The following is a 25,982-nucleotide window of genomic DNA, read 5'->3' as shown; positions in this document are numbered from 1 at the left end:
ATGCAGGTATTTCTTCTAAAGAGAAAATTGATGCACAAAGATGTAGACGTGACCTTGGAATGACAGTGTTGTAGAAGTGGATAAGCTTGTTTGTGGAGTGACCTTGAGAAATAATTGCTGCATAAAGGAGATGGAGCAGGTATATCATCTCCTTTCCTCTGCTCTCCTGTTTGCATATAGTCTTAGAAGGGAGAACCTCACAGGCAGATACAATAAGGGAGACTACTTAAATTAGCACAGAATTAGAAATGTGTCACCCTGACACAAGATTAAGGCCTAAGATAATAGTGCACGTAACTAACAAACCTGCTTGTCTAGTATCCTGTGTATTCTTGTCTCACCTGTGTGTTCCTTGAGATTCCCACTATGACTCGTTTTGTTCTGGGGTTTAGTGTTTTCTAATCATGTGAACTTAAGGAGCGAATATTCTGGATACAATTTTTTTTTTTACCCAGCAGTGCTGAATCTATTTACTTTTGGATCCTTGGATTTCAACAGTAGTCTAATAGAGAACTTCCTGAGATATTTTGCTTTGTTTGGTGTTAAAACATGCTGATTTGCCTCTGACAGATGAGGATTACTATGAAGATGATGAAGAGGATGATCCAGATGCATTAAAGGACCCTCTTTACCAAATAGATCTCCAGGTGATGCTCTAGAATGAGTTTTTTTAAACAGATTCCTACCGTTCTTTACAAACTTTTTTTTAATGTTGTACTTAAACAAAACTGTAAACCACTTGAAACACCAGTTATTGATCATTGTCCCGAAGGTACTCAGTTAACTGTAATTACTTTGGAAAGTGCTGAGTATCCCAAGAATGCCTGGAGCTATTTTTCCTTATTGCATCAGTATCTATAACTTCGAAATGTGAATGAACAAAACTTTTTGAACAGAGGGAGATGAGACTTTTCTACCCATGAGCTTCACAGCTATTTGCTGAAGTCAGAAGTAGATTGGAGACTGAACATGACAGAATTTCATACTCTAACTGGGCAATGCTCCCATCCAGTCAGTCCCTGTATGATACTCTGCTCCTGCTTTTTACCACCACCTGGCAGCCATTTATTAGCCCTTCCTGTCTGCTGCCACCCTTCCTTCTGCATTGCTTGTCTGTTCCCTGCAATCCCTTTGTCTTACTGGGTGCATGTTGAGGTTTATCTTTTGATAAATGAAAGAAACAGAATTTCCAAAGTGACATGGTGCTAACTGGGTCTTTCTGTCTTCCTTTCAGGCCTATCTCACTGACTTCCTCTGTCAGTTTGCACAGCAGCCCTGCTATGCAATGTTTTCAGACCATCTCAATGAGAATGAAAAGCGAGTGTTACAGGCTATTGGTATATAAACCCACTTGAAAGACCATACCGATCATATCTGAACAATTTTTTTTTTTTTTGCTTATTCCACGTTTTATGATTAAACATAAAACATTTTCCAGTGTATACCTGCTTGTTACAGGTGGATGATGGCCTCGTTGCGATGTATTGAGCCTCATCTTAACATGAATCTGCTAAGGGAAAGAATACTAAGAAAGCAGCAAGGACAGAAGTCTGTAGAGCTTTGCACATTGGTCTCACCATGGGAGCACTTTCATTTTCCACAGTAACTTTCCAGGAAGTTCTTAAAGATAAAACAATGTGTCCTTAATATTTTTAAAATCAAACTGTCTCTACCTGTGAAGAGGCACTTAACTGAGTTTCCCACAGGAGAGTTGGACAGAGAAAGGAATTTGGTCACTTACAGATTGCTTGGATGTATCTTGAGAAATTGGAAGGTTGTTCCTCTTCGCGCTCGCATAACACATACAGGGTAAATATCTTGATCTTACAGCGTGACTTCTTTTTATAGAACTATAGACTCTTTTATCAGAGATGCCTGAATGGTATGGAACCTGTTTACAGGAGTTTGGATGGGAAGCTGAGACAATAAAACTGAATGCATATCTTCTTTCCTGTTGTGGATGGGGCTTTGTCGCTCACATCTGCTTTCCAGTCCCATAGGAGCAGTTCTTTACTAATGCTTTTGTGTGCACATGCTCAAAGGAAGCTACCACTTAAATTTCTGTTCCTGTGGCATGTGGCTACTAAAGACTTCGGTTTTATGGAACACAAGGAGCCACAATTTTTAGGGGAAAAAATCTGATTGTATGTAACATATTTGCTCCATGACCGCCACTCTGAACTACTTTGCTTCCTTCACACTCCTGTGTGTATTTTTATAGAGTGGTAAAATAACATTTGCAAATTGATTTACCCGTAAGAACAGTGTGATGTATCTCACAACACCTCTCTGCCTTTGGTTCCCCCTTGGGGGAAAATGAAAATAAAACAATTAAAATGTACATTGGTATCCTTCTTATAAAACAGATTTAAAAGGAACTTGCACTTGTTTCCTGAAGTTACTTTTTAAAGACATATTTCTCCTTTGGAAACTTTCTGCATATGCCACCTGGAGGATGTTAGGGTATTTCACAGGAGTCATCTGGACAGAAAGGGAGTCCTGTAATGGATACATCTTCTTCTGCTTAAAAGAAAAGGCTGACCCATTATAGAGTTTCCTTTCTTAAGAAAGGTACTTGCTGTTCCTTTGTGGAATAATATGCTTCGAAGTTGTATCTAAAAACCTCCAAAGAGCTGGAGTAATTCTGTATCTTACTGGTCTAACAGAGTATAGCTTTTCACTTTTTTACCAGGAGGGGATAATAAATTAGCTTTTTAACAGACAAGATGGCACAATTTGTTTAGTGTGTGTGTGTGTAAAATGATAAAATAACCCTGAATTCTAAAGCAGACCTTGTTCCCTTCTCTCACCCCAACCCCTCACATTGTGCCTGAGAATGGGCAGAACTAGGGGGAAATCCGCATCATTTGCTGCAGACTAATCTGAACCATCCTTGAGTTCTCAATGGTTTTGTATGAATAGCTCTAAGACAAGCAGAATTTGAAGCCTGATTTTTGTGTGTGTGCATGCATGTGTGTGTGTGTCTAATAAGGTATAAGTTCTTATAAAAAGTTGCCATGCAGTTGTGACGCGGTATCTTTCTTCCCTGTGGATTCTCTGGTGTATAAGAATATAATTAAACTTGATGCCATGGCCTTCCCTTCAGTGGGAATGCTATGGTTCTGTTTTCTACCTAGACTTTTTTTTTTTAAGTCTGTTAGGAATTTTGTTTTGAGGCATTTGTGTCTCTTAGCTTTCACTGAAAAGGGCCAACAAGTTAAACTAAACAGTGTGGTCTCTTGAGGAGACCCAACTGGAAGCAGATGGCTGCAGTGGTGTATCCTGGTAGCTGTACAGGAAGGATCAAGTGAGTGTCCTCAGAGCGACTGGTCCCAGCCCTGGGAAGAGGTAGGACTGTCTTTTTTTGCCCCATGCATTGGCAGCAAGGCTCAAGACCAGTCATCCACTCGTGGAGGTAAGTGAATACCAAACATCGGGAAGCATCTAGGTGTGTTTTAGGGTGTCAGCAGTAAATGGAGCATGTTCAGGTCTGGTTAGCCAGGGCTTGTGGAGAGGTGCTGGTGGGGTTCGTGTGCTTTCTGGTGGGAGTTGACTGCTGTGTGCCTTAGTGGTGCTTGCTTTAGTTCAGTCGGATGGTGGGTTTAAACAAGACTGTGAAAAATGAGACTGACCTAGTACTGCTGATACTGTTCCTCATCTTGAACTGAGAAATCCAAGGATTTCTTTGTGCTGCAAGGTCCAAAAAGTAGATGGGCTGGTGTCTTGTACAGTTCCTGTTGGAGATCATCACTGTGTTGGTTAGAAACTGCTTTGATTTGCAGGCATCGGTACTTTTTCCAGGAGTGTAGCTGGTGAGAAGGGAAATATTGGGGGATAAGTGGCTTTTGGGGACTAGTGCTCTGCGCTCTCCCTCCTGCAGCATCAGCTCATGTGCAGCCTGAGCTGGCAGGGCACAGTGCTGCTGCACAGGAGCTGGCGTTTGGGACCAACCCTGGAGATGGTCCTGTCCCCATCTGTGCATGGTGGGCACAGGAACAGCGTAGTTGCACAGCACACTCTCTGTGCAGAATGTTTTTTGGCAAGAAATACTGTGACTTGAGCTTCCCCTAGAAAGAGGCCAAATAGGATGTGAGAGTGACAGTGCGCAAGGGGAGATGGTTTGAAGGACCTTTGCGTGGTCCTGCTGGTACTTGCATTGATGTAGCTCCTTTGCCCTTCTGCTTTCCTGCTGTCCTTCTTCCTAGCAAAATTCTGAATGCTCCATGACGTATCTTTAAGGAAGAATTGTGTTTGCTGGAGGGGTGCCAGCTTTGCTGAAACAAATCTGACCAGTAACAAGGTGATTGCTCGGGATGAAAAATGCTGGACTTTACGGAGATGTGTCTAAGGCCTGGTTTCGAGGTGCAGAGCACCCCTCTTGTCTACTGTTGAGACGAAACTAAACTATTAGTCGTAAAGGTTACTAATGCTCTGTTAGGAAACACAGGCTCCCTGTTAAATGAAAACCGAAGGGTGGGGTGCAGGCTACCGCACAGCCCGGGGCATGTGCCGCTGCCGACATCGGTGCCTGGCACGCGTGCGTCCTGCTCCCAGCTCCACCGCGGGGAGGAACCGATCGTGTTTTGCACACTGGGTGTTACCTTGCTAGAACAGCATGAAGCTCCGATAGCTGCAGACTATAGTGTAACTAGCGAATAGCTCGGCTACGACTCTGGAACGAGACTTTATGCGTATTCATGAGTATTGTTTTGGGGTTTTTGTATTAACAAATAAACTCTTTTAATGTAGAAACCTGCCTGGCTTCCGAGTTTTTACGGAGTCAGCCCCGGAGCCTCCTGGGTACCGGCGGGCTCTTGCCCCTGCCCCGCCGCGGCCGGGCGCGGGCCTCGAACGGGGACCTTCGCCGCCGGGTGCTGCCGCGGCGCCAGCCCCCCGAGCGGTGCATGCTGGGGGCTGTAGTCCAAGGCGGGGGAGCCGGCGCACAGGAAGCCCTGGTCGCGGGGCACGCCGGGAGCTGTAGTCCCGGCGCTGAGCCCGCAGCCGCGCCGGGAGCCGTAGTTCGGTGGGCGCCGGCGCGGCTGGCGCGGGCCATGGCGGCGGCCGGGGCCCCGGCGGGCGGCGCGGGGCGCTCGAAGGTGGCGCCGAGCGTGGACTTCGACCACAGCTGCTCGGACAGCGTCGAGTACCTCACCCTCAACTTCGGGCCCTTCGAGACGGTGCACCGGTGGCGCCGCCTCCCGCCCTGCGACGAGTTCGTGGGGGCCCGGTGAGCGGGGGGCAGCGGCGGGGGGGGGAGGAATGCGAGTGTCCCGGCGGCTCCTGACCGCCGCTCTCTGCCGCCCGCAGGCGCAGCAAGCACACCGTGGTGGCCTACCGGGACGCCATCTACGTCTTCGGCGGGGACAACGGGTAAGGCCACGGCGGGCCCGTGGGGAGCGGGGCGGGGGCGGGGAGCGAGCGCCGAGGGGAGCAGGCCCCCCCGGGCCTGAGGGGAGCGGGGCTGCCCCTCGCCGGCTCCGCGGCCCAGCTCAGCCGCCTCTCCCGTTCCTCCCCGCAGGAAGACGATGCTGAACGACCTGCTGCGCTTCGACGTGAAGGATTGCTCGTGGTGCAGGTGGGCTGCGCGGTGCTCGCCGGGCTCGCCCCTTCCCTGCCTGCCCGGCTGCTGGCAAGGCCGGGAGATGCTTCTTCCCTCAGCAGCTCGGGCCCAGGTGTAAAAGCTGGGGGCTCTACCGGAGCATCCAAGGGGAAGCATCACCACCCCCCCCCCAAGTGCTGTCACAGCTGACTTCTGGAAGCCTGCAGTGTGGCTGAGCTGTCAGGGATATGGAGTGCCCCCGCACAGCTCCTGTCTGTGAGGGGATGCTGGGCAGTACAGCGACGGACAGAGAGCCACGGGTTGCCACTGTTCAGACACCCTGTGAGAGTGCTGAAAGGATGCGTGGGGCGGAGGGACTGGGCTGCTGCAGCCCCTCAGGGCAGGAAAGATGCCAGGGGCGGCTCACAGATGTCTTTGCTTCGCTCCTTTGCTCTGGACTGTGCAGCCTGTTGTCTTACCTGTGCCTCACGTGCTATCTCTGTCAAGCAGATTTCAGCAGCGTTGTGTTTGTAGCCGTTTGTGCTTATAGTGTTAAGTCTGTCATAAAATCTTGGGCAGTATAATTAAGAAATCAAACCCACTGAAAACGCTCAAGAACAATAGAGTAACTTTTAACAATTGTTTCTTTTTTGAATCTGCACAATAGCTTTGAGTGCCTGAAGCATGACAAGGGTGTTTGATTGCTGCTGTTCTAAATGTCGTGCAGGGCTTTCACCACGGGGACCCCGCCAGCACCACGATACCACCACTCAGCTGTGGTCTATGGGAGCAGCATGTTTGTGTTTGGTAAGACAGTGGCAGATTACAGTTGTGCGCACTTGGAATGATAGATGTGCTGGTAGTATTGTTTTGAAAAAAGAATGAGATATTTTTAGGAAGTGTCGAAAGATCTTATACAGTAGCAAATCCAGTATTTTCCACAGCTGACCGTGATTTCTACTTTAGCATGGAAATACTTTGGCTGTTTTGTCTAAAGTAAAAAAGACTTGAAACATATTACCGTAGTGTAGGGTAGGGGTAGAGGAGAAGTCTCCCACCTGTAGTAGTCCATTAGCCAAATACCTTCCCTCTGTGCAGTCTAAACTTAAGTTTTCTTCTAATATAATGACTAGAAGCATGTATGCTGTATTGCATTTGAGTCGGATTTGTTGTTGCCCAGGTGGCTATACTGGAGACATTTATTCCAATTCCAACCTGAAGAATAAAAATGATCTCTTTGAATATAAGTTTGCAACTGGACAGTGGACAGAGTGGAAGACTGAAGGAAGGTAAGGAGCTGGCATCATTAGCCCACTCTTCAAGGGGATTTGAGTATAAGTCAGCAAACATTTAAAATGGCACAGTTAGAATTAGTTACAATGCTAATATTAAGGCTGCAGGACAATTTCTGCTCTACTTTCTTGATTAAAGTTTTCTGTATGTTTGAAGGAGTTTTTTTGCAAGGCCTCCATTCCAGGGTGTACTATATTAGAAATTTGACCAAAACCCATTCTTCATGTTTCATTTCTGTGACAGAAGGGATGGGAGCAAAGGAAAGTTTTTCTTTTGAATTGTTTATTTTTCAAGGATAGCACAAAATCTGTTGATCTCTCATAGTTTCAATTTAGTTTTATCAGAGACCAATTTGAAGCTTATTTGTCATTAAATCTAGACATTCTTTTCTGATTAAAGTTGGACTTTCTTGGAGCGCCTTGGCGCTTGAATTGCCAAATTCAATTGCCAAGGTGATGCGTGTGCACACAAATAAATTCAGAAGCAGATGAATGAGTTGATGATGTATCTTGGGATCTGTTGAACACAGGTTCCCGAGATTCAGCTTTCCAAGGCAAAATCAAAAGCAGTAACACATTACTTCTTAAAGTCGACTTTGTGCACGTTTCAGGATGTTACCCGTGACACTGATTTTGACCCAACCACTTAATGTTTACCACAGCCATGTATGGGACATACTGTGTCTTTACCCACAGTTCATTACGCATTTGAAGTTTCTGAAGTGCTGAATTTAGTGGGGAGAGGGAAGGGAACATTTCTTATTGTGATTTGTAGAAAGGGATGGGAATGCACAATCTATTCTTAAGTTACTGTTGCTCACCTCTGATGAACATATGTTATGTTTTAGAACATAGACCACATTATAAATTTCTCTTTCTGGTTAATCTAACAACTTCAGACATTTTGGAGAGTAATTCTCATTCATATTTTATGAACTCAAATGTCCTTTTCTTTCCCCACAGTTACAAGTGCATACTGCACAAATGACCTCAAAAAAGCTAACGTTACATCTCCTGGCCTTGTGGCATCACAGTTTTGTTCAACGCTTCTTGGCTGATTTAGTAAAAACAACAAAGATTGGGAAAGAGAAATCATAGGTTTGATCTTTTATTGTGGGCAATGCATCTCAGGAACACCTCACTAAACAATCCTAAATAAGCATTGTGAGCTCTGTCCTGGCTCTTGTTTAAGTGTTCCACCTTCTCAGTGTGTGAAAACATGCACGGGATTTTTATAGCACAAGTGGATTGCTACTTTGCTATAATGATAGTGCTATTAATTGTCCCGCTATTTAGCTACTATCCATAAAATAATTTAAGAGTATTTGAGGCCTGGCAAGGAATTAGTTGGGATTTTTTTTTTTCTTTTCTTTTTCTGTATGCATTAAGGTAATTTTTCTCTAATGAGGGAAGCAGAGTGTAAAATTCTAAAATGTACCCTTCAGAGGCTTGCTTTATGTTTTGAGGATGTATGACAGAAGCAATTTCGTGGCTTGAAGCCATTTTGTGTAGGGGACATCATTCTTCTTACATGTGCATTTTAGCTGTCACACAGATCCTTCTTGCAGCACCTCTGCCGGTGATTTAAGAATATTTTTTTTTCTTAATTTTCTGAATTGTAGATTGCCAGTTGCTAGGTCAGCTCATGGCGCAACAGTGTATAGTGACAAGCTGTGGATCTTTGCAGGATATGATGGCAATGCACGGTATGTAGTGGGATCGTTCTCTCCTTGGGTGCTTCTGTAAAATCCCACTCCCTCACTTTTCACCTCTTTAGAGACGTTTTCATATACTAAGTGATTTAAACACATAACTGGAGCTTTGCAAAACCCAGCCTGTTGTTGAGCATTACATTTTTGCAATTCACCAGTTCATGTTCAAGTAAGTATGTGTTTAAAACCTAAAAATCTGGTGATTCAGAATGGCTGTGGATATATAATTTGACAGCCTTCTTGGCTGTAAAGATGCTAAACAATTTTTGAAATTTGGCAAATGAGCATTTCTCAAAAGATATCCGCCACAGGCCTTCTGATGTTGCTGAAGACTTACAGAGCAAAGCCTAGATTTTCTGTGAAGTCGTGTGACAGAACTAAGAGCAACATGTTAGCTTTTTCCCTGAAAATACGTGATATTATTTAGGTTGAGGGGAGATGAGATTTTGGATGGGAAAAGACTGGAAATGTGTGGTACTGAGAAGTTAGGGAGAGTCTGGTGCTTTGTCCGAGATGGCAGCTCTTTGCTTTTGCTATTAGTCTATCAGGGAAGAATCAATTCTGCACGCGTAATTTTTTTCTGTCCTGATGAACTTGTGAATTTTATGTTGATGCACAGTATTTGCATTGTGAGAGCATATAGAGATTGTCACAAACTAGGAGCTGTCTCAATGTCCTGGGTTGCCTCCTCTTCTGAGGAGGATCTGCAGAAAAGTTACCAGCTCCTCAAAGTCTGCAGGAGAACTGCTGTTAATTGGAAAAACAGATGGGATTTTTTTATTTTATTTCTGGAAGAAGAATTGGAGAAAGATGCATGACTCTCTGGCACTGCTCAGTTCCAGCTTAGGAGTTCCCCAAGGACCTTGGGTAGCTGGAAGGAGGGATTGGGTGAGAGGAGCTGTCTAATTTATGTTAAATATGCCTAATCACATTAAAAAAAGTCTTTTTGTGGAACATGAGCCTCCAGGCAGATTTAAACAAAGGAAGCATCTGTAGTTACTGTGAGTAACTTGTACTGGGAAAAGCATAGTCGGATATGTAGTAGTCAGTGATGTGTCAGGTTACCCACTTCGTCCTCTTTTACGTATTTAAGGTAGGATTCAGCCACATAAATAATTACTGTGGCCAGTCTCAGGGGTTAGCAGGGACGGGTAGAAGAAGGCAGGGTAACAAGGGGTATTTCTGTAAAAATCCTGGAGATTAAATAGCCTCAAATCCTTAAGCTCCAAGCAGAGTTGATGTGTGTAACAGTTAACTGTAGTATACTTGTATACTTGTAACCAGAAGGATGCTAAAGCAAGCTGAGGTCGTGGTATAAAATTTAGGTATAGGACAAAAATATTCAAATAGGTTTTTTATCTGCTAGTGGAAGTAGGAGATTCTTCCTGTGCAGGAGAAGGAATGCTGATAAAATAGCATCTCTGTCCTTTCAACTCCATGAGCTAAAAATTACCAAAAATGAACTGTTTCAAATCAAGCGGTTTTTGTGTTATAACATAGGTTAAATGATATGTGGACAATTGGCCTACAGGATAGAGAGCTAACATGCTGGGAAGAGGTAAGAAGCTTTAATTTCAACTAACATAGAATTTTCTTTTTTGGTTTTCATACACAATTATTTAAAATTTCCTATGCTGGACTGCACTGCTCTCCCTTCAGAATGTATTTGTCACACAGATGAAAAGAAACAGTTCAAATTTGATTTTGTTTGTGTATTTGGAAAACCAAGTGTATATTAAAGTGTGATTTTTGCTTATGAATCTGTGAGCTAGTCCTAGACTGCCCATGGTGGCTCTGCTGTGCCCCCTATAAAAACAGACTGCATTTCCCACTTTAACTACTGCCATAGACTGGGAGCTTTGCTGACTGGCTATCAAGATCAGAGTCCTGATCCTCATAGTATCAGGGGCTTTAGAAATGTGGCCTCCCATCCTTTTTATCCACAGTAGAATTAGTCCGTGCAGACGTGTAAGCACAGCATTAGTTGATTACCCGTAGCCAGATTTATAGGGACTTGATTGTCTGCACACATCGCTGCCATGTGGTCTGTCTGTCTGCTGATGTATTGCGTGGTCCTGCAGCATACTCAACATGCGTAGTGCACTACAATAATACATTTTTAATTTTGAACTTTGTTATATTTCAGATTGAACAAAGTGGTGAAATTCCTCCTTCATGCTGTAATTTTCCCGTGGCTGTTTGCAAAGACAAGATGTTTGTTTTCTCTGGCCAGAGTGGAGCAAAAATTACCAATAATCTCTTTCAGTTTGAATTCAAGGAAAAGATGTAAGTGTAGCCAGTTAAATCGCACAAAATCCACATAATCCTTGACAACTTGAGTTGAGAAATGCACAGACTTAAGGATATTGAGGAGGAATACTGCATCTCATGACGAGGAAGGGTAGATAAGATAAAATATGGACTGTTTTAAATAAGACTTTGTTGTTTGCCATGTGCATCAGATAGGTCTTTTTCAGCAGATGAACGAAGTTTAGTAGATTGACTTTAAACAATAAGCATGAATCTTAGTGTATTCCGAGTGGGATGCCAAATACTACCTCCCTAAAAGTTGTTATGTGAATCTCTGGTTAAAACCAGCCAGAGGTCCTGTGAAATACCAGTTCATAGCGAAATTATTGGGAAATGTAAAATGCATGGTATTTTTTTTAACTCTTGAGTATTCAGTTTGGTGTGACTTGACTCAGAGTGTCGACCATTGCTCTGAAAATGTGGCCACTCTGATGGGATAAAAATGCGAAAAAGTGAGAATACAGATGCACTGGTTTGTTCTGACAACCTGGTTGGTCTGGTTACTGGCTGAAGTGGAACCACAACTGAAACAACACCTAATGGCCTCCAGACCTTGGCTGAAATCATGCTACCATAGTGAATAAGCGATGCCTTATCAAAATGGGATATGGTATCAGAATGGTGCCCTTTACTTAGAAAGGTTAGCTGTTAAGATGTGTATTAGTAGATCACCAATTCCTTCCTGAGTTGTGGTCTTTGAGCTGCTGGGGTTTACATAAGTACATCTGGGTTACGGAACCATGTTGCCTTTATCACATTTTCAGCTAGAAGTTCGGCAACACAGAGCTGACGTAGGTCTCTGAGAAATCTGCAGGATTAATCATCATCTGAGCTCATGCAGGTTGAATAACTACTGTAACAGAGCTCCTCTTCTTTATTCTTACAACCTGAGAGTTAGGAAACTTACTTTGCAGAAAATAATTGTAAAAAAACACACTGTTTCATGTTTAATGTCTCAGTTGGACACGAATTCCTACCGAGCACTTACTTCGAGGCTCCCCTCCTCCTCCACAGCGAAGATACGGCCACACAATGGTTGCATTCGACCGGCATCTCTACGTGTTTGGTGGTGCTGCAGATAACACGCTGCCCAATGAGCTTCACTGCTATGACGTGGACTCTCAGACCTGGGAAGTTATCCAGCCCAGCCCAGACAGTGAGGTAAAATGTTCAGCTTGTGTTTTTTCCTTTTACGTTCTGTCTTTTTTGGGCCCATTTTTGCTGTCAGACTTTGTACATGTTTTTGACAAGCACATTAACTTTTAGATAAATAGCGATAGCTCCTTCCCACCAATGGTTAAGCATCTGAAATGTTGTGGGCAACAGTCTTTAAAAATTAGTCAGTGTTGACACGTTTAAAACTTTGCTTAGTACTGTTTAAAGAAATACTGTAAAACACTTGTAATTCAAGTTATGAGTCAGTCCTTATCTGACAAGGATTAGTAATTAATTCACTGTGTGGACCAGTGGTTGTGAGCTTGGCTGTGTGATGCTCTTGAGGCAGAATTCAAAATTAGACAAGGTTTTGATTGTTTCACTGTAATAATGCCTGTGTGTGTAAAATCTTAGAAATTCTGTAATTATACAGAATAGCACTTCCCTTTTAGGTCAAGTGTAAAGCATTTGCTTATAAAGGTATGACTGTAGAATAATAACAGAGATCATAGGGAGAAATGGCTTTTTTGAACGTATTTGTGTTAATAAGATAAATAAATTAAAAAACGTAGGTTCTTTACATGAACATAAAAAGGCAGTAGACCACCGAGGGCCAAGTAAACACCTGAAATGAGAAAATATGAAAATAAAAAAGATGATGAACATGTTAATATCTTTCTTTTGGGGTGCTCATTACGATGCAGTGATTGTGTGATAAAATTTTGATTTTCTTCATAGCGCACTCATAGATACCATCTCTGGGATAACCTGGTATTTCGAGTTGGAGTGCTGAGGGTTTGAATGGCTTCCATACACATTTCAGTGAATGTGGTTTCAGTGGCCTCTGATCATTTCATTCCCAGAATGCACAAAAAAGTAGGTTTCTTGAAGCCTGTACTAATACGTCTGTTCCTGGATTTAGAATGGATACGTTGGCTGTATTTGTTCATTGTAATAGATTTTACCTTAAGCCATGTTAAAATACTTCAGCTGATTTAATAGTAGGTTTAGTGTGTTAGCTGATCTGTGGGGAAGAAATACTTGATGTTTGTGTGCTGTATAGAGAGCTGCAGAGATTAAGGTTATACCTTAAAGAGATGAATGTTACATGAATTAGGATCAAATGCAGATTTACTAATTTTGCCAGAATTGGTATGACAGAGCTGCTCCTATCCTTGACTCTTGCACTACATTTTAGTTTGTTTGCAAAGACACATGACTTAGCATTTGGTGAATAGGAAAATACCCTTTACGCACTGCTTTTAAAGCAACAATGCATGTGGGCCACATTTTGAAAAATTATTTGACCAAAATATTTCATGGTAGCCTATTTGGGCTTTACCAAGCTGATTTATTTTCACATGACATTGATAAAACTGCATCTCCAACATTTTAAGCATACAGTTGCCTTCAGGGATGTAGATGCCGTTCCGTTCCTACTAACACTATCATTTGACTTAAGGCTTTCTCTGTCATTGGTTCTTCATGATACGATTGCTTATTGCTTTCAAGAGCAAAACTGCTCCTGACGGTGCTGTAAAACAGCATTGTTACCTGACTTATCCCCTGCTAAATTTCTTTTCATATTTCAGAGCTCTTCTCTTGGGCTGTTTGTAATCCCAGGCAGGTGTCTCTCTAAGTTGCACGTATTGTATTTTGAAGTTTCTTTCACAGTTATGGCATCTAGAGACTAATTTTGTAGAAGTGGGAAGTGAGATTAAAGCACTGTTGAAACATGTGATAGTAAATTTTCTTAAAAGACTGGTTAACTGCAAGATCTGAGAGACAGTTGGAATTTTCAGTAAGTTTTAAATGATTTTGTGCGTTCTGGAGTGATAACTAGATCTCAGAATTGTTTTCTTGAAGTTTCTATGAGCTTTTGGCAAAGACTTTTAACAGTGGCAATGAATCTCTAATACTATTCTCAGGACAGTCTGAACTTGAAATTTCCTTTCTTATCCATGTCTGTGAACAAAATTTTCCACATTAAGTTGAAACAAAGTAGAAGATGATGAGTGCAGTGCTGTCCCAGCACTTGAAGGATTCTTCTTGTGTGTGAAGTGATGGTGACCTCTGTTACCACGCAGCAGAATAATCTATCTTGGCTTTTGATAGAGTTGGGTTTTTTTTTTCTTTGTCTAATGGATGGATTGTATAGCATATGTTGTTCTTGTATTTTTCTGTATTATGTTATATGATCTTAGAAATGCTGCATTACAACTTCACTTAACAGCACTATAGCTAGATTAACTTTCATACTTATTATCATGTGATGAATTTCCTTAATTCTTTCTTATTTTGGACATTTAGCATTGAGTGGGTAAAGCCTCCAGAGTCCAAAATAAGAAGGCTTGGTGCTGATTTAGCTTAATTCAGTAGTGATTTTTACCGTGCTTTGCCAAAGAGATTTCTTATACTCATGCTGAAGGAGAGTGACTGCTGCCATTCCAGTCTTTCTTATTCTCTGAACTAAGACTAAGCGAGCCCTGAGAAGCTTTTGAGAGTGATCCAGATAGTGATTTGGACTTTTCAGACCTATGCGTGCCAGTAATAGAAACAGGCTGTCAGGTGGAAATGGTATTTGCCCCTGCTACCCTGTTGTGGGCAACGTGGAAGGTGACAAGTCACATGAGACTGAAGAATCTTGACGTTTTTACCTGGAGAAGGTAGCACAATTTGAGCATTAGTAACAGTGGTGCAGGGTGAGTTCCGGGAAGGTTGTAGAAACAGTTCTGGAGGACTGTAGGTGCACTGAGACAGTCTTGCATTTTCTGCATTTTGGGTAAATAGGTAGAAACAAAAACTGGAAACGAGTCTGGCAATGGACCTGTTCTAGTTCTCTGCCCAGGTCTCTTGAAATTGTTGACAGTGCCTCACTGTGACATGGAGGATGGGAAAACGGCTTAATAAGTAGAAGAGGGGAAACTAAAGTGGAACAGGTCGGAACTTCAAAAATAAACCAGGAACTCCTATTTTTATGCTTTTAGGATGTCTCCAAAATGAATATCAAGACATGCTTTCTGAACTGCACATTTGCAGTCCATAGCTCCTCATACCTTTGTCTTGATGCTCTAATATATGTACATATATATTTTACAGAGCACAGAGCTATTCTTCCTATCTTTACTGTTAGATGATCTTCACAGCTGGGGGTTCTACTTTTCTAAGGCAGCCAGAGGTATATCATGTCTGAGTCCCTGCCTGCCTGCATAACACTGCCAAAGCTTCCTGAGGTGCTTTATTTCCTTTACACAGGGCTATCAGAAGATTTAAAAAAGAATTTAAATAGATTTTTTTTATTGGCCTCGGATTTTCCTATTGAACTCAAAACACCCTTGGGTTTCTGAAGAAGGTTGGAACAGCATAAAAAATCAGCAGGCAATAAGAGGGAAGATGCCCCATCTTGCACAGTTGCTTTCCAGCAGACAGACAGACACACACATGCATGCGGCAGTCTTGGTTTGTGCTACAGCAGAGGAGTGTTTTGCAGGGAATGACAGAGGAGCTCAAGGTCTGGGAGGGGCGCATGTCCATTTGTGGACACAGTCCTGCAGAATCAAAAGTGATGTTTAGAAACAGCCACTGCCTCATAGAGGACAAAGTGTCATAGGAAGAAGACAAAAATTTTCCTTCCTTGCAATGCTTAAAGAAGGTCAGTGCATAGGATAGTTAAACTGTCTGTGGATTGTTCCCCTGTTACCAGGTGAATTACCATCATCTCCCCAGTAACTGCAGGTACTAGCAAGCAGTCTGTCGTTCCTGAAGGTACAAGAGAAACCTCTAAAACTTGGCCTGTGAAACATTTCAGTCTCACAATTAGGCCTTTGAAAGGCAAGAGCAATAAAAATTTCTGACTTTCAAAGCTCTTGATTTTTCTTTTAATAAGCAAAAAGGGTAACCTTCTCTGGCTTACTTTGAGGCACAGTTCTGGAGTTTTTCAGATGGATTACAGTGACGTGGTTTGTGGGCAGCTAAGAAAGATTAAAAGGACTTACTCATCCTACTGTGGATGAGTCTGCCACAGTCTCCCTGTGCAGAGATCAGTTACACCCACTGAGGTATCTTCAGGCAAAAGAAACATGTTATTATGTGAACAAAACCCTGAATTCCTGCAATGAGGCCCCAACAAGATCTGCCTTCAGATGTGGTGAGTGTAGTTGTCAGGGTATCATGTTCTGCTAGGAGAGATAAAATTTAGCATTTCACAGTCCAAAGAGAAGACTGATACTTTTTATGTTTATAAATCATAGGTAGTGTTCAGACTTGTATCCTTTTTAGAAAATGTTTTTTAACAATTTAAGATCTTTGTACCAGTGACCTTTTCATGTTTGTGCTCAGTAAGCTGGAGACATCTTGAAAATGTTAGCATTTATAAAAACCTGGTTATCAGAGTAGCTGTGGTTAAGATTGTTGCACAGCTCCATTTCTGTTTGTCAAGTCTACATTCATATCCCTTCTGAGGGATGTTTATTACATGCTTTTACAGAATTCTCCCACAGAAGACAAAATGCAGGCTTATGTGGATGATAGGCAGAAGGAATGTATTTCTGTAGCTCGCTCACCAGTAAGAAGTTAGAACAATACAGTATTAATATGACTCACATTAAATGGGTATAAAGTTGGATAACTGAAGGTTATGAAATATGGTTTTGAATGAGGAGTAGTTACTCTGCTTAGGTCCTTTAGGGACTGGTTCTTGTCATTGCATTGCTATAAACTTTTGTCAACAACCTTGAAAGAAAACAGAAATCACAGCTTTCCCCTAATATTTATTAATTGTCCAGATTGTTGCCAATTAATGATTAAAATAGCTGTCCACTCAGAGTGATTTGGATTTCTTCTTAAGGTGGGCACAAACAATATTTATTTCAGTATGTATGTAAAGCAATACATCTAAGAACAGGGTGTGTGGTCAATGTTTAATAGTTTCCCTTACATTATCCCTGGAAACAATGACTTAAAAACCTTAGTCATTGTGGGTAGCTGAGACAAGCTCCCTGTAATGTAAAATGGCTGGAAGTGCTGATGATGTTCTTGGCTCCAGAAGCCGACATAGGGTAGTATCATTTAGTAACATAAATACATTGTCCCCGTGTTTATTAGTCAGATCTTCCAGTATAACATCTCACCATCTTGTATTCACAAATCAAGGAGGTTATTCAGAGAGGAAAACTGAACGTGATTGAAGATTTGGAAACACAGTGACCAGCTGTGAAGTGTAGTCTCTTTTAGGGAAGGTTTAGGAACTTAATTCTTTGCTGGCTTACCTGGGGAATAGAGGCATTTTAATCTATTGGTAAAAGATGAAGCAAAATCCAGTGGCTTAAAGTTGAAACTAGAAATATTCAGACTAAAAAAAAGGAAATAAAAATTTACAAATTGTAAAGGATGAGGTTAATGATTCATTGGAACATTTTATCAGAGCTTTTTGGTAGATTCTTCACTATGTCTAAACTAGGATTTGATACTTTCTAACAAGAAAGGCTCCATTTCAGTACTACTTCAAGGAAGTCTTGTAGGTTGTTTTATGCAGGAAGTCGGATTAAGATCCCAAAAGCACTATTGTGGTAATTTGATTTTTGAATACACACCACAGTGCCAAAAAGAAGCAAATGGTTGGTCACTTGATTTTTGTTGTCTCTTGTTAGATTTCAGTATATGATCTTTTGAGACATATTCATTGGATTTGGCAATACTGGCTTTTTAAACTGTGCCTAATCCTCTCTGATGAATTACACATTAACACTACTTTTTAGATTTGCAACTGATACATTAAAATGATTTTAAAGGAAAGAGTGTTTGCTATTATTACAGCTGTAAATAAGTTACAGATTGTCTCATATTCTGACCTTTGCAGTTATAACGGCACGTGTTTGAATGTCATTGTTAAAGAATTAACCTCCCTGTTTCCATGCTGTATTCTCCAGTGATTGTCAAATGGAAAAATCTCATCTTCAGTGCAGAGCAGAATATCAAGTGATGTCCGCTGTCCCATCCCCTATTACTTACCATAACCAGAACTGTGAAATCTCTAGAAGAGCTGATATCGCAATAAGCTTTTGTTATTTATGACTTTGCTTTTGTATCTAGTGATTTATCCTGTGTTGTAGGTTCCATCATAATGGTCTTCAACCTTCTATCCTCTGCCACAATCCGTGACAATCCTTCTTCTGTATTAACTGCTTCATATGAGGAAGTGGTACTTACTGAGGTGATCCACTGCTTTACACCATTGTTAAGCTATAATAGATAAATTTATGTTGGCAACGTAGTTACGATGATCTCAGTAAATACATTGCAGACAAAATATTTTTGACTTGCTAACAGTAGTGCAGTGTTGAAGATTGCATGAGGAGTTTTGAGAAGTCTCTACCACCAGAAGTCTTTAGGAACAGGCTAGATGAACCTCTCCCAGAAAGGAAATAATTATTGTTGACCCTGGTTGGAGCAGAGGAATGGAAATAGCCTTTGATGAGGTCCTTTCCAAGTATCTGTGACAGATTTTTAATTCCCTGTTTTCTTGTATGGTACAATCAGGAAAATAAGAGGGGAAAAGAAAAGGCTAAATTTCCATCTTAGATGTAAATTAAATTTCCATCGTAACAAGAGCTAAGCTGGGCTTCCAGACCTGGAGTATGCTAAAGAACAGGAGGAAGTCTTGGAATCACAAAAGCAGGTAGCTTGGAAGGGACTTCCAGAGGTTTTGAGTCTAACCTCGTGCTCAAAGCAGGTCTGGTTAGGGCAGGTTGCTCAGGACCTTGTCCAGTCCATTTCTGTGTTATCTCTAAGGATAGAGATCCAACAGCCTCTCCTGGCTTCTATTCCAGTGTTTGTCCACTATCATGATAAAAGATATCTTCCTCTCATTGAGAAAGAATTTCCCATGCTCTAACTTGTGTCTGTTGTCTCCTGTCTTTCCACTGGGCACCTCTCAGAAGAGTGGCTTTGTCTTGTCTGTGCTCCTCCTGTAGGTAGCTGCAGACAGTAAGGTATCTCTTTTGCCTTTTCTTCTCTCGTGCATCATGTGCTTCAGCCCCTGACCATCTTGGTAACCCTCCACTGGACTTGTTCATGTAGGTCAATGCCTTTCTTGTACTGGGGGGCCCAAAACTGGGCAGAGTACTTCAGATGTGCTCTTACAAATACTGAATAGAGGAGGAAAAATCCCTTCCTTCAACCTGCTGGCTACGCACTTTCTGATACGGCTGAGGATGCTGTTGGCCTTACTGCAGAACACTGCTGAATCCTCTTCAGCTTGTTGTCTACCGGGACTCCCAGGGGTTTCTTTGTACAGAGCTGTTCTCTAGACAGCCAGTCACCAGCCTGTATCATTGCAAGGAATTACTCTGTCCCAGGGGCAGGAGTTGGCTGGGAGGCACAAATTGCTGCTCGGGCACCGGTCAGCAGGCAGTGAGCAATTGCATTGTGCATCACTTGGGTCTAATTTCTTTTTGTTATATTCCTTTTCGTTACTATTATTATTATTGTTACTATTATATTTAATTTTATTTTAGTTGTTAAACTATTCTTATCTCAACCCACGAGTTTTACTTTTTTTTTTTTTCGATTCTTCTCTCCATCCCACTGGGAGGGGGGAAGAGTGAGCAAGCAGCTGTGTGGTGCTTAGTTAAACCATGACATGGTGGAAGTAGCTTCCAGGAGGATTTACTCCATAACCTTCTTGGGACGAAGGTGCAGTTGACAGGCCTGTGGTTAGCTGGATGCTCCTCCTTACAGGTGAAAGAAGCCTTTGCCCAAGCTATATTCCTAGGTTCATATCATGCCAGGTTTTTAAAAGTAATAGGTGCTTCATGGATTATAAACAGCACTTTGTTTACTCTCAGGTACCTACAGCCATAAGCTAGGGTAGATGAGTCCATTGCCATAATCTGAAAGGAATAACTGTCTAAGGAAAGGCATAATAAACCCCTTCAGCATTTGCCACCTTCTCTTTGTTTATTTGCAGAGCTGTATGTCTTGAAGTTCACTCTAAAATGAGTCTCTTCCAATTTTGTCTGAAAAGCATACAGATTTTCTGCACACAGCATGTGAAAACATTTTAAATCCTTAAACCTCCTTGAACTTAACAAATATCCAAAGCTCTGTCTGCCCATCTGTTTGAGACTTTTATGCTGTTGCCTGGTATGATAGTGTAGAAGCATCTCTTGAGTATAAACAGCTACCAGTAGCAACATCTCATTTGGACCTGTTGTGGCTTATGGTTTTCTTCCAGTTTCAGAGGAAAAATAGGTAATTTTTTTTACCTTTTAGTTTATGTTGATTCGCCAGGTTTGCTTGGTGGTGGCTTGAGGTCTTTTTCTTTCATTTTGGCTTAGTGTTTTTAGTGGTATTGGAGGATAGAGAGCCTCATCAATGTTCCTAGATTGTGAAAGAGATCTGAGCACATCTTTGCTGGCTTTGGAGTTCAGTGCAACAGTCCGCTTCCTTAGTACCCACTTATTCCTATATAAGTGTGAGGCGAGTTAAAATTGACACAATTACAAATTTATTCTGTAAATATAAGAAGGCTTCTGAGAAGCTGAGAGAATGAGAAAGAAGAGCCTTGAAACAACTGCAGTGGATTTGATTTTAGCTATTTCCTAGTATTGCACATAGTGTTGAAATTTCAATCTGAAAAAGCACTGAAAACGTGTTAGAAATGCTTTGAGAAATGAATAAGAGATAGAAGATAAGCACTGAAAACAACACAAGTAGTCACAACCTGCAATAATAGTATAGCTAATACGTTCGTCAGAACCAAGAGATGCATCTCACAACAAGAAAGTTACATTTTTGTAACTGACCCAGATCTCTTGAGAGAGGTATGGAAGAGTTGCATCTGGACCATGAACGGGGCCAGCTCAAGCTTGCCCCTTGAGGACTGCATGGCTCTCTGGCAGAGCAGCGGTGGCTGCGTTAGCTCTGTGTGTGTTGCCTGTTGTCACGCTGTGGTGTAACCATCAGCCGTAGAAAAGGTTTTACTTTGTCATCTTCCAAATGTGCTAGTCAGCTTTGACATAAAGTACAGGTTGTCACTTTGTGGTGATCCATCTGCCCGTTTTTTTCATCAAGCCAGCATTGTGGGAAGTCTGTCTCAGACTGTGGGAATAGCTGACGGATATTGCCTCTTTGCCATCTTTGTTCATGATCTGCATTCTTCCTACCTGCAGTAAATAAAACCCTCAGCTTCTCATGAAGAACCATGGGGGGAAGAGGGCAGACAAAAAGCAATTAGTGCGTAAGATTTTAATTGCTGTGTACCTCTGTCATTGCAAAAAAAAAAAATAAGAAAACTACACAGCTCATTTGTTAAATTGTTCACACAGCGACAGGCTCCAAAAGAGACCATGGTGCTTTCTCTGGACTGCTTCTGTTCTGGATACATGGCATGATCTTTTGGAGCTTCAGCTGCACGGGGACTCCTGCTCCGTGTCCAGTCTCTCATGCCTCCCATCTATACTTCTACACACTATTGTTTTTAAATCTTGTAACCAGGTGTCCTATCCAGAAGTGGCTGAGCGAGTATCTGCCCCAGAAGAAGCTCCCTCCTTGCCCTTGGAAGAACATGGTTTAAAAAAATCTCGGGATGTATTTGGTTTAGATTTCGGCATAACAACAGTTAAACAACCACCTACAGCAGGCTCAGAGGTAAATAAAGAAACACTTGGAAGTGAAAAGGACTTCAAAAATGCAAATTAAATTTATTCCAGGAGAGAGAAATAAATTCCAGCCTTGTATATGCTTTTTCTCCTCCACTCCTTTTTTTTCTCTCCTTGAAATTTATCTTGAGCTATTTCAGCTTAAACTGTAATCTAAAAACCATTTAAGCTTTGACTCTGCATGTGCAAGTTCTAAATTGCATATAGAAAACTAGTGTTGACCCTTGAGTGGAAACTATTCATTTGATTTAATTTTACTTTTACATTGATAAAACTTAATTTATTAAGGGCTTCAAGTGAAGCTGAATGTATTCCCGGTGAGGTCAAAATTTAAATCAATGAGTTTACGTAGGGGTTTGCACAGGTTTAACTCAGTTTATTTTAAAGTATGTGGAATCAGTCCCAGAGATGATGCTCAGGGCTGTAATCTCAACTATTTGAATGATTGATTACTAGGCGCTCTAGCACAGGGAGAAGCAACACTAATGCACAGCTTTGTAAGCCAAATCAGAACCCTGATGAGCATCACAGGACAAACTCAATTCGTGCTGTCTAGACAGGATATGGAGTGAGTTTGAGCACAAGAAATGGAAAACTAAAAAAAAAAAAAAAAAAGACTTCTGGAATACTTGAATTTTGGAAATGACGGCTCAAACCATGCTGGCAATGTGGAAGGGTATACTGAAAGCAAAGCAAAGGTGACTGATGAGATCTGCTTTTGAAAGCAAAGATTCCAGCTTGAAAAGAGCCTCAGATTGCAAATCTCATTAAGCTTAAAGAGAAAACCTTCAACAGATGAAACAGGGCATTGTATCTCAGAGAGGGGTGCCAGCCCGGATCATCAGAAGTGTCAGGATTGAATCTAAAATTCTTTTTGTCAGGCTTTACTAATAAAGTAAGGAGATCATGCTGATTGAGAGGTAAGTATAGGATCTAGAGCTGACAAATACATTCAGGCTGACAGTGCATCTTAGTCTGTGATTTTTAGCATTCTCCTACGCACTGGGAGTGAGAAGAATGATAGCCCTTTGGATTTGCACATGACTATCTGGAGTTGCACCAGCAGAAACCCTTACTGAAATTACAGTTATTGCAAATCAAAACTATAGTTTTGCACAGATTATCTCACCTGCCAGACTCAAGTTATGTTTGCACAGTGCTGGCTTAAGGCAGGAGTTGTTACTATATCAGGAGGACTTGACCAGTAGGTATGCTGGTATGCCTTTATCGTTAAGCATACCTAACAAGCCTGGCTCTATGGTGTAATGGCTCTGTTTATCACTATAATCTTGAGTGCAGTTCTTGCCCTGTTATCTGGAATATTTACACTAAGGTACATCAGGGAAGGGTTGCCATCATCTGAAGAGAAGTGAAGGTGTGGGAGGAAGCGTCTGGTGGACCACGGAACTGGCAAAGCTCTTGCTCTCCGCTCATGAAAACAGCCCATCTCAGCTACCTCTACACAAACACATGTGGCTTAGGAGACAGGGGGAATTAGAAGGTCATGCACAGTTGCAGAGCCGTGACCCTGTTGGACATGGTGAGATAGCTTACATGACCAGAAAGGTTGGGAAGGTGAGGAGAAGCGGTTGTGCTCCATGGGAAGGAGTGCCTGGAGCTTTGCCTTGGGATGGGTGGTGAGCCAGTTGGGAGCTAATGGGTAAGGATCAAAGGATAGACCAACATGGATGACACTGGAGAGATTTTAGCTTCAAGTGAAACAGTAAGCAGCAGGAAGAGAGTGCTGACTTTTAGCAATTTAGGACATGGCGAAGTCTAAACAGAGTTTTGTGGGATTGTGAAGGGACAGTGGTCTACTACCAGCAGGACTTTGGAACTTGACAAGGTGAAACACTGGGAGAAAAGAGGGCAAGAGGAGATCTCAGGAAAACTGTCCAAAAAAACGCCCTGACAGATTCATAGCATGAAGTGTATGTTCATTACTTGGCAGCTCTTAAGCAGAAATCTGCACTTCTCCATACCGCATTCAGAGCCCTAGCAGCTGGACTTAGAATGCAGAAAGTACCAGAATAACCTTAAAATTTTACCGAGAGCAGCAGCTGAAAGATACCCTGCAAACTGTGCACATGCTGTTAGTCTACTGTAGTCTTTCTTTATGATCTCAGAAAATTAAAACAATTTCTTTGAGCTTCTTTGCCAGCTGTAAAATGAGGCTGACCAACACATTCCCATGTCACAAGCAGGATGTGGAACAGTTGATGAGACTGTGCTTGTAAAAGACGGAAATTAGGATAAATGTGTTATATTGCAAAACAGAGGCTTAGTTTCATGTTCACGCTACACTGTCTTTGTTTCTCTGAGAGCAGCAGTTCCTAATGGTAACCTTGGCTTATAGTGTTGTGAGCAAGGAGTCATTCACTGTATATTTGAGTGATAGATTTGTTGTCTAAGACAGTTCTAATAAACTGCAACTAGTAATAATCCTTTACTTGTGCAGATGGATGGAGTACAAATATGCAGACCATCAGGAGAATCCCTAGGAAAGCTGTAAGAGCAATCAGCAAACATGACCCCATTGAAAAGCTGAAAGAGCTGGAGATGCCTAGTGAAGGGAAGATGAGAGGTGAAGCATACATTTTGAAACGCAGGAACAGTTACTGCAGAAAGGAGGGAAAGAAGCTCTTTTCTGTGGTTCTGGTGGGTAGGACAAGAGGTGATGTGATTAATGCTGAAATTGCACCAAGGAAGGAGTAGCTTAAACAGGAAGAAACATGGTGCATCTTTTTCTACCTACACAATTATTTGTAGTAGAGTGATTGTGTGTTGAAAATTGGGGTTTCTGTACTCTCTCTTAGGCTCTGACAAGGGATTGTGATCCAGTGGCTGCAATCCTGTAGTGCCTTTCAAGTCTTAGACAGGTTTGCTCTATTGTAGACAGTGATTCTTGTCCCACCTTTGCATGAACTGACCTTCTTGGGGTTTTATCAAATCAGATTTGGCTGTGTGCACTAGTACAAGGGATGAGACTTTGCTCAGTAGTGAGTGTTGTGGTTTAACCCCAGCCAGCAACTGAGCACCATGCAGCCGCCCAGTCACTTCCCCCCCACCCAGTGGGATGGGGGAGAGAATCAGGGGGAAAAAAAGTAAAACTTGTGGGTTGAGATAAGAACAGTTTAATAGGACAGAAAGGAAGAAAATAATAATGATAATAATAATAAAATAACAATAATAGTAATAAAAGAATTGGAATATACAAAACAAGTGATGCACAGTGCAGTTGCTCGCCACTCACTGACTGATGCCCAGTTAGTTTCCAAGCAGTGATCCACACCCCCAAGGCCAACTCCTCCCAAGTTTATATACTGGGCATGACATCACTTGGTATGGAATACCCCTTTGGCCAGTTTGGGTCAGCTGTCCTGGCTGTGTCCCCTCCCAGCTTCTTGTGCCCCTTCAGCCTTCTTGCTGGCTGGGCATGAGAAGCTGAAAAATCCTTGACTTAGTATAAACACTACTTAGCTACAACTGAAAATATCAGTGTGTTATCAACATTCTTCTCATACTAAATCCAAAACATAACACATACCAGCTACTAGAAAGAAAATTAACTCCATCCCAGCCAAAATCAGGACAGCGAGGAAGACACAGATATATAAATATCTGCATAAAAGAAGCTCAGATTCATTTCTTCTGGTAGGTTATAAGCCACCTGAATTACCTCAGCCTTAGGCAGGGCAAACCACATGGTTTTGCCAGCACATGTCCTGTGAAATACAGGTCCATGGATGGTGAGCAGAGCGATGACTGTTCCCTCTGGTGTTTAAAATAAGACCACGTAACTCCAACCCTCCCGTGTTGGACTGCTGAATTTGGCATGCAGGGCATAGTTTTGTGTGTCTGTTTTTGTGAATTTCCTCGTGGACTCTTCCTCCGCAGCATCCCATGCTGGGAGGATTTCTGACCATCCGGGCTAGCAAAATAGATATTATTTCATGTCTGTTCCTTATAAACTCTACCTGGGTTGAGTGTATCCAGCAGCTGGATTTGGCAGCTTGGGAGGTCTCCCAACAAAAAATTCAAGATAGGGCAGGCTTTTGGCATCTGCTATTGGTGGATGAGGAACGCGGAGCCCAGCATATCTCTCCAGCTGTTTATGCTCCTGAGCTCTATTAACCTTTTTGCCCTGAATATTTTCTTCTTGAGGACCCAGCTGCCCTGGTTTGCACTGGGCCAGAGTTTTTCTTTGGCCAAAGCCTTGGTCCTGGGAGGGCAGAACGTTGTTATCCTTGAAGGTGGCATCGGTATCTCACTGTTTGGCCAGGTTGCCATCACCATGTGAGGGTTTGTGCTGGCT

General features: G+C 42.1%; 2 protein-coding genes across 3 annotated transcripts in view; both read left to right on the top strand.

Annotated features, from left to right (window-relative positions):
• The window catches only part of IPO9 (importin 9), a 39,843-nt gene extending 37,465 nt beyond the window's left edge, over positions 1-2,378 (top strand). The window contains exons 23-24 of the mRNA XM_069771493.1: positions 571-647; positions 1,235-2,378. Coding sequence (XP_069627594.1) covers positions 571-647; positions 1,235-1,345 — 188 coding nt within the window. The 3' untranslated portion in view covers positions 1,346-2,378. The remainder of the gene's footprint in view (positions 1-570; positions 648-1,234) is intronic.
• A 2,628-nt stretch (positions 2,379-5,006) lies between these two features.
• LZTR1 (leucine zipper like post translational regulator 1) overlaps positions 5,007-25,982 on the top strand; it is a 38,158-nt gene continuing 17,182 nt past the window's right edge. The window contains exons 1-10 of one of the 2 annotated variants that reach the window (XM_069771681.1): positions 5,007-5,227; positions 5,308-5,370; positions 5,519-5,575; positions 6,267-6,346; positions 6,720-6,828; positions 8,454-8,537; positions 10,044-10,101; positions 10,690-10,829; positions 11,813-12,014; positions 21,504-21,656. In XM_069771681.1, coding sequence (XP_069627782.1) covers positions 5,052-5,227; positions 5,308-5,370; positions 5,519-5,575; positions 6,267-6,346; positions 6,720-6,828; positions 8,454-8,537; positions 10,044-10,101; positions 10,690-10,829; positions 11,813-12,014; positions 21,504-21,656 — 1,122 coding nt within the window. In that variant the 5' untranslated portion in view covers positions 5,007-5,051. The remainder of the gene's footprint in view (positions 5,228-5,307; positions 5,371-5,518; positions 5,576-6,266; positions 6,347-6,719; positions 6,829-8,453; positions 8,538-10,043; positions 10,102-10,689; positions 10,830-11,812; positions 12,015-21,503; positions 21,657-25,982) is intronic. The other variant, XM_069771682.1, reaches the window with a different exon arrangement.

This window comes from Haliaeetus albicilla, chromosome 26, assembly GCF_947461875.1.
Source record: "Haliaeetus albicilla chromosome 26, bHalAlb1.1, whole genome shotgun sequence".
Classification (NCBI taxonomy): Eukaryota; Metazoa; Chordata; class Aves; order Accipitriformes; family Accipitridae; genus Haliaeetus; species Haliaeetus albicilla.
Note: the sequence above shows the minus strand (reverse complement) of the source record. Positions and strands in the feature narration are given on the sequence as shown.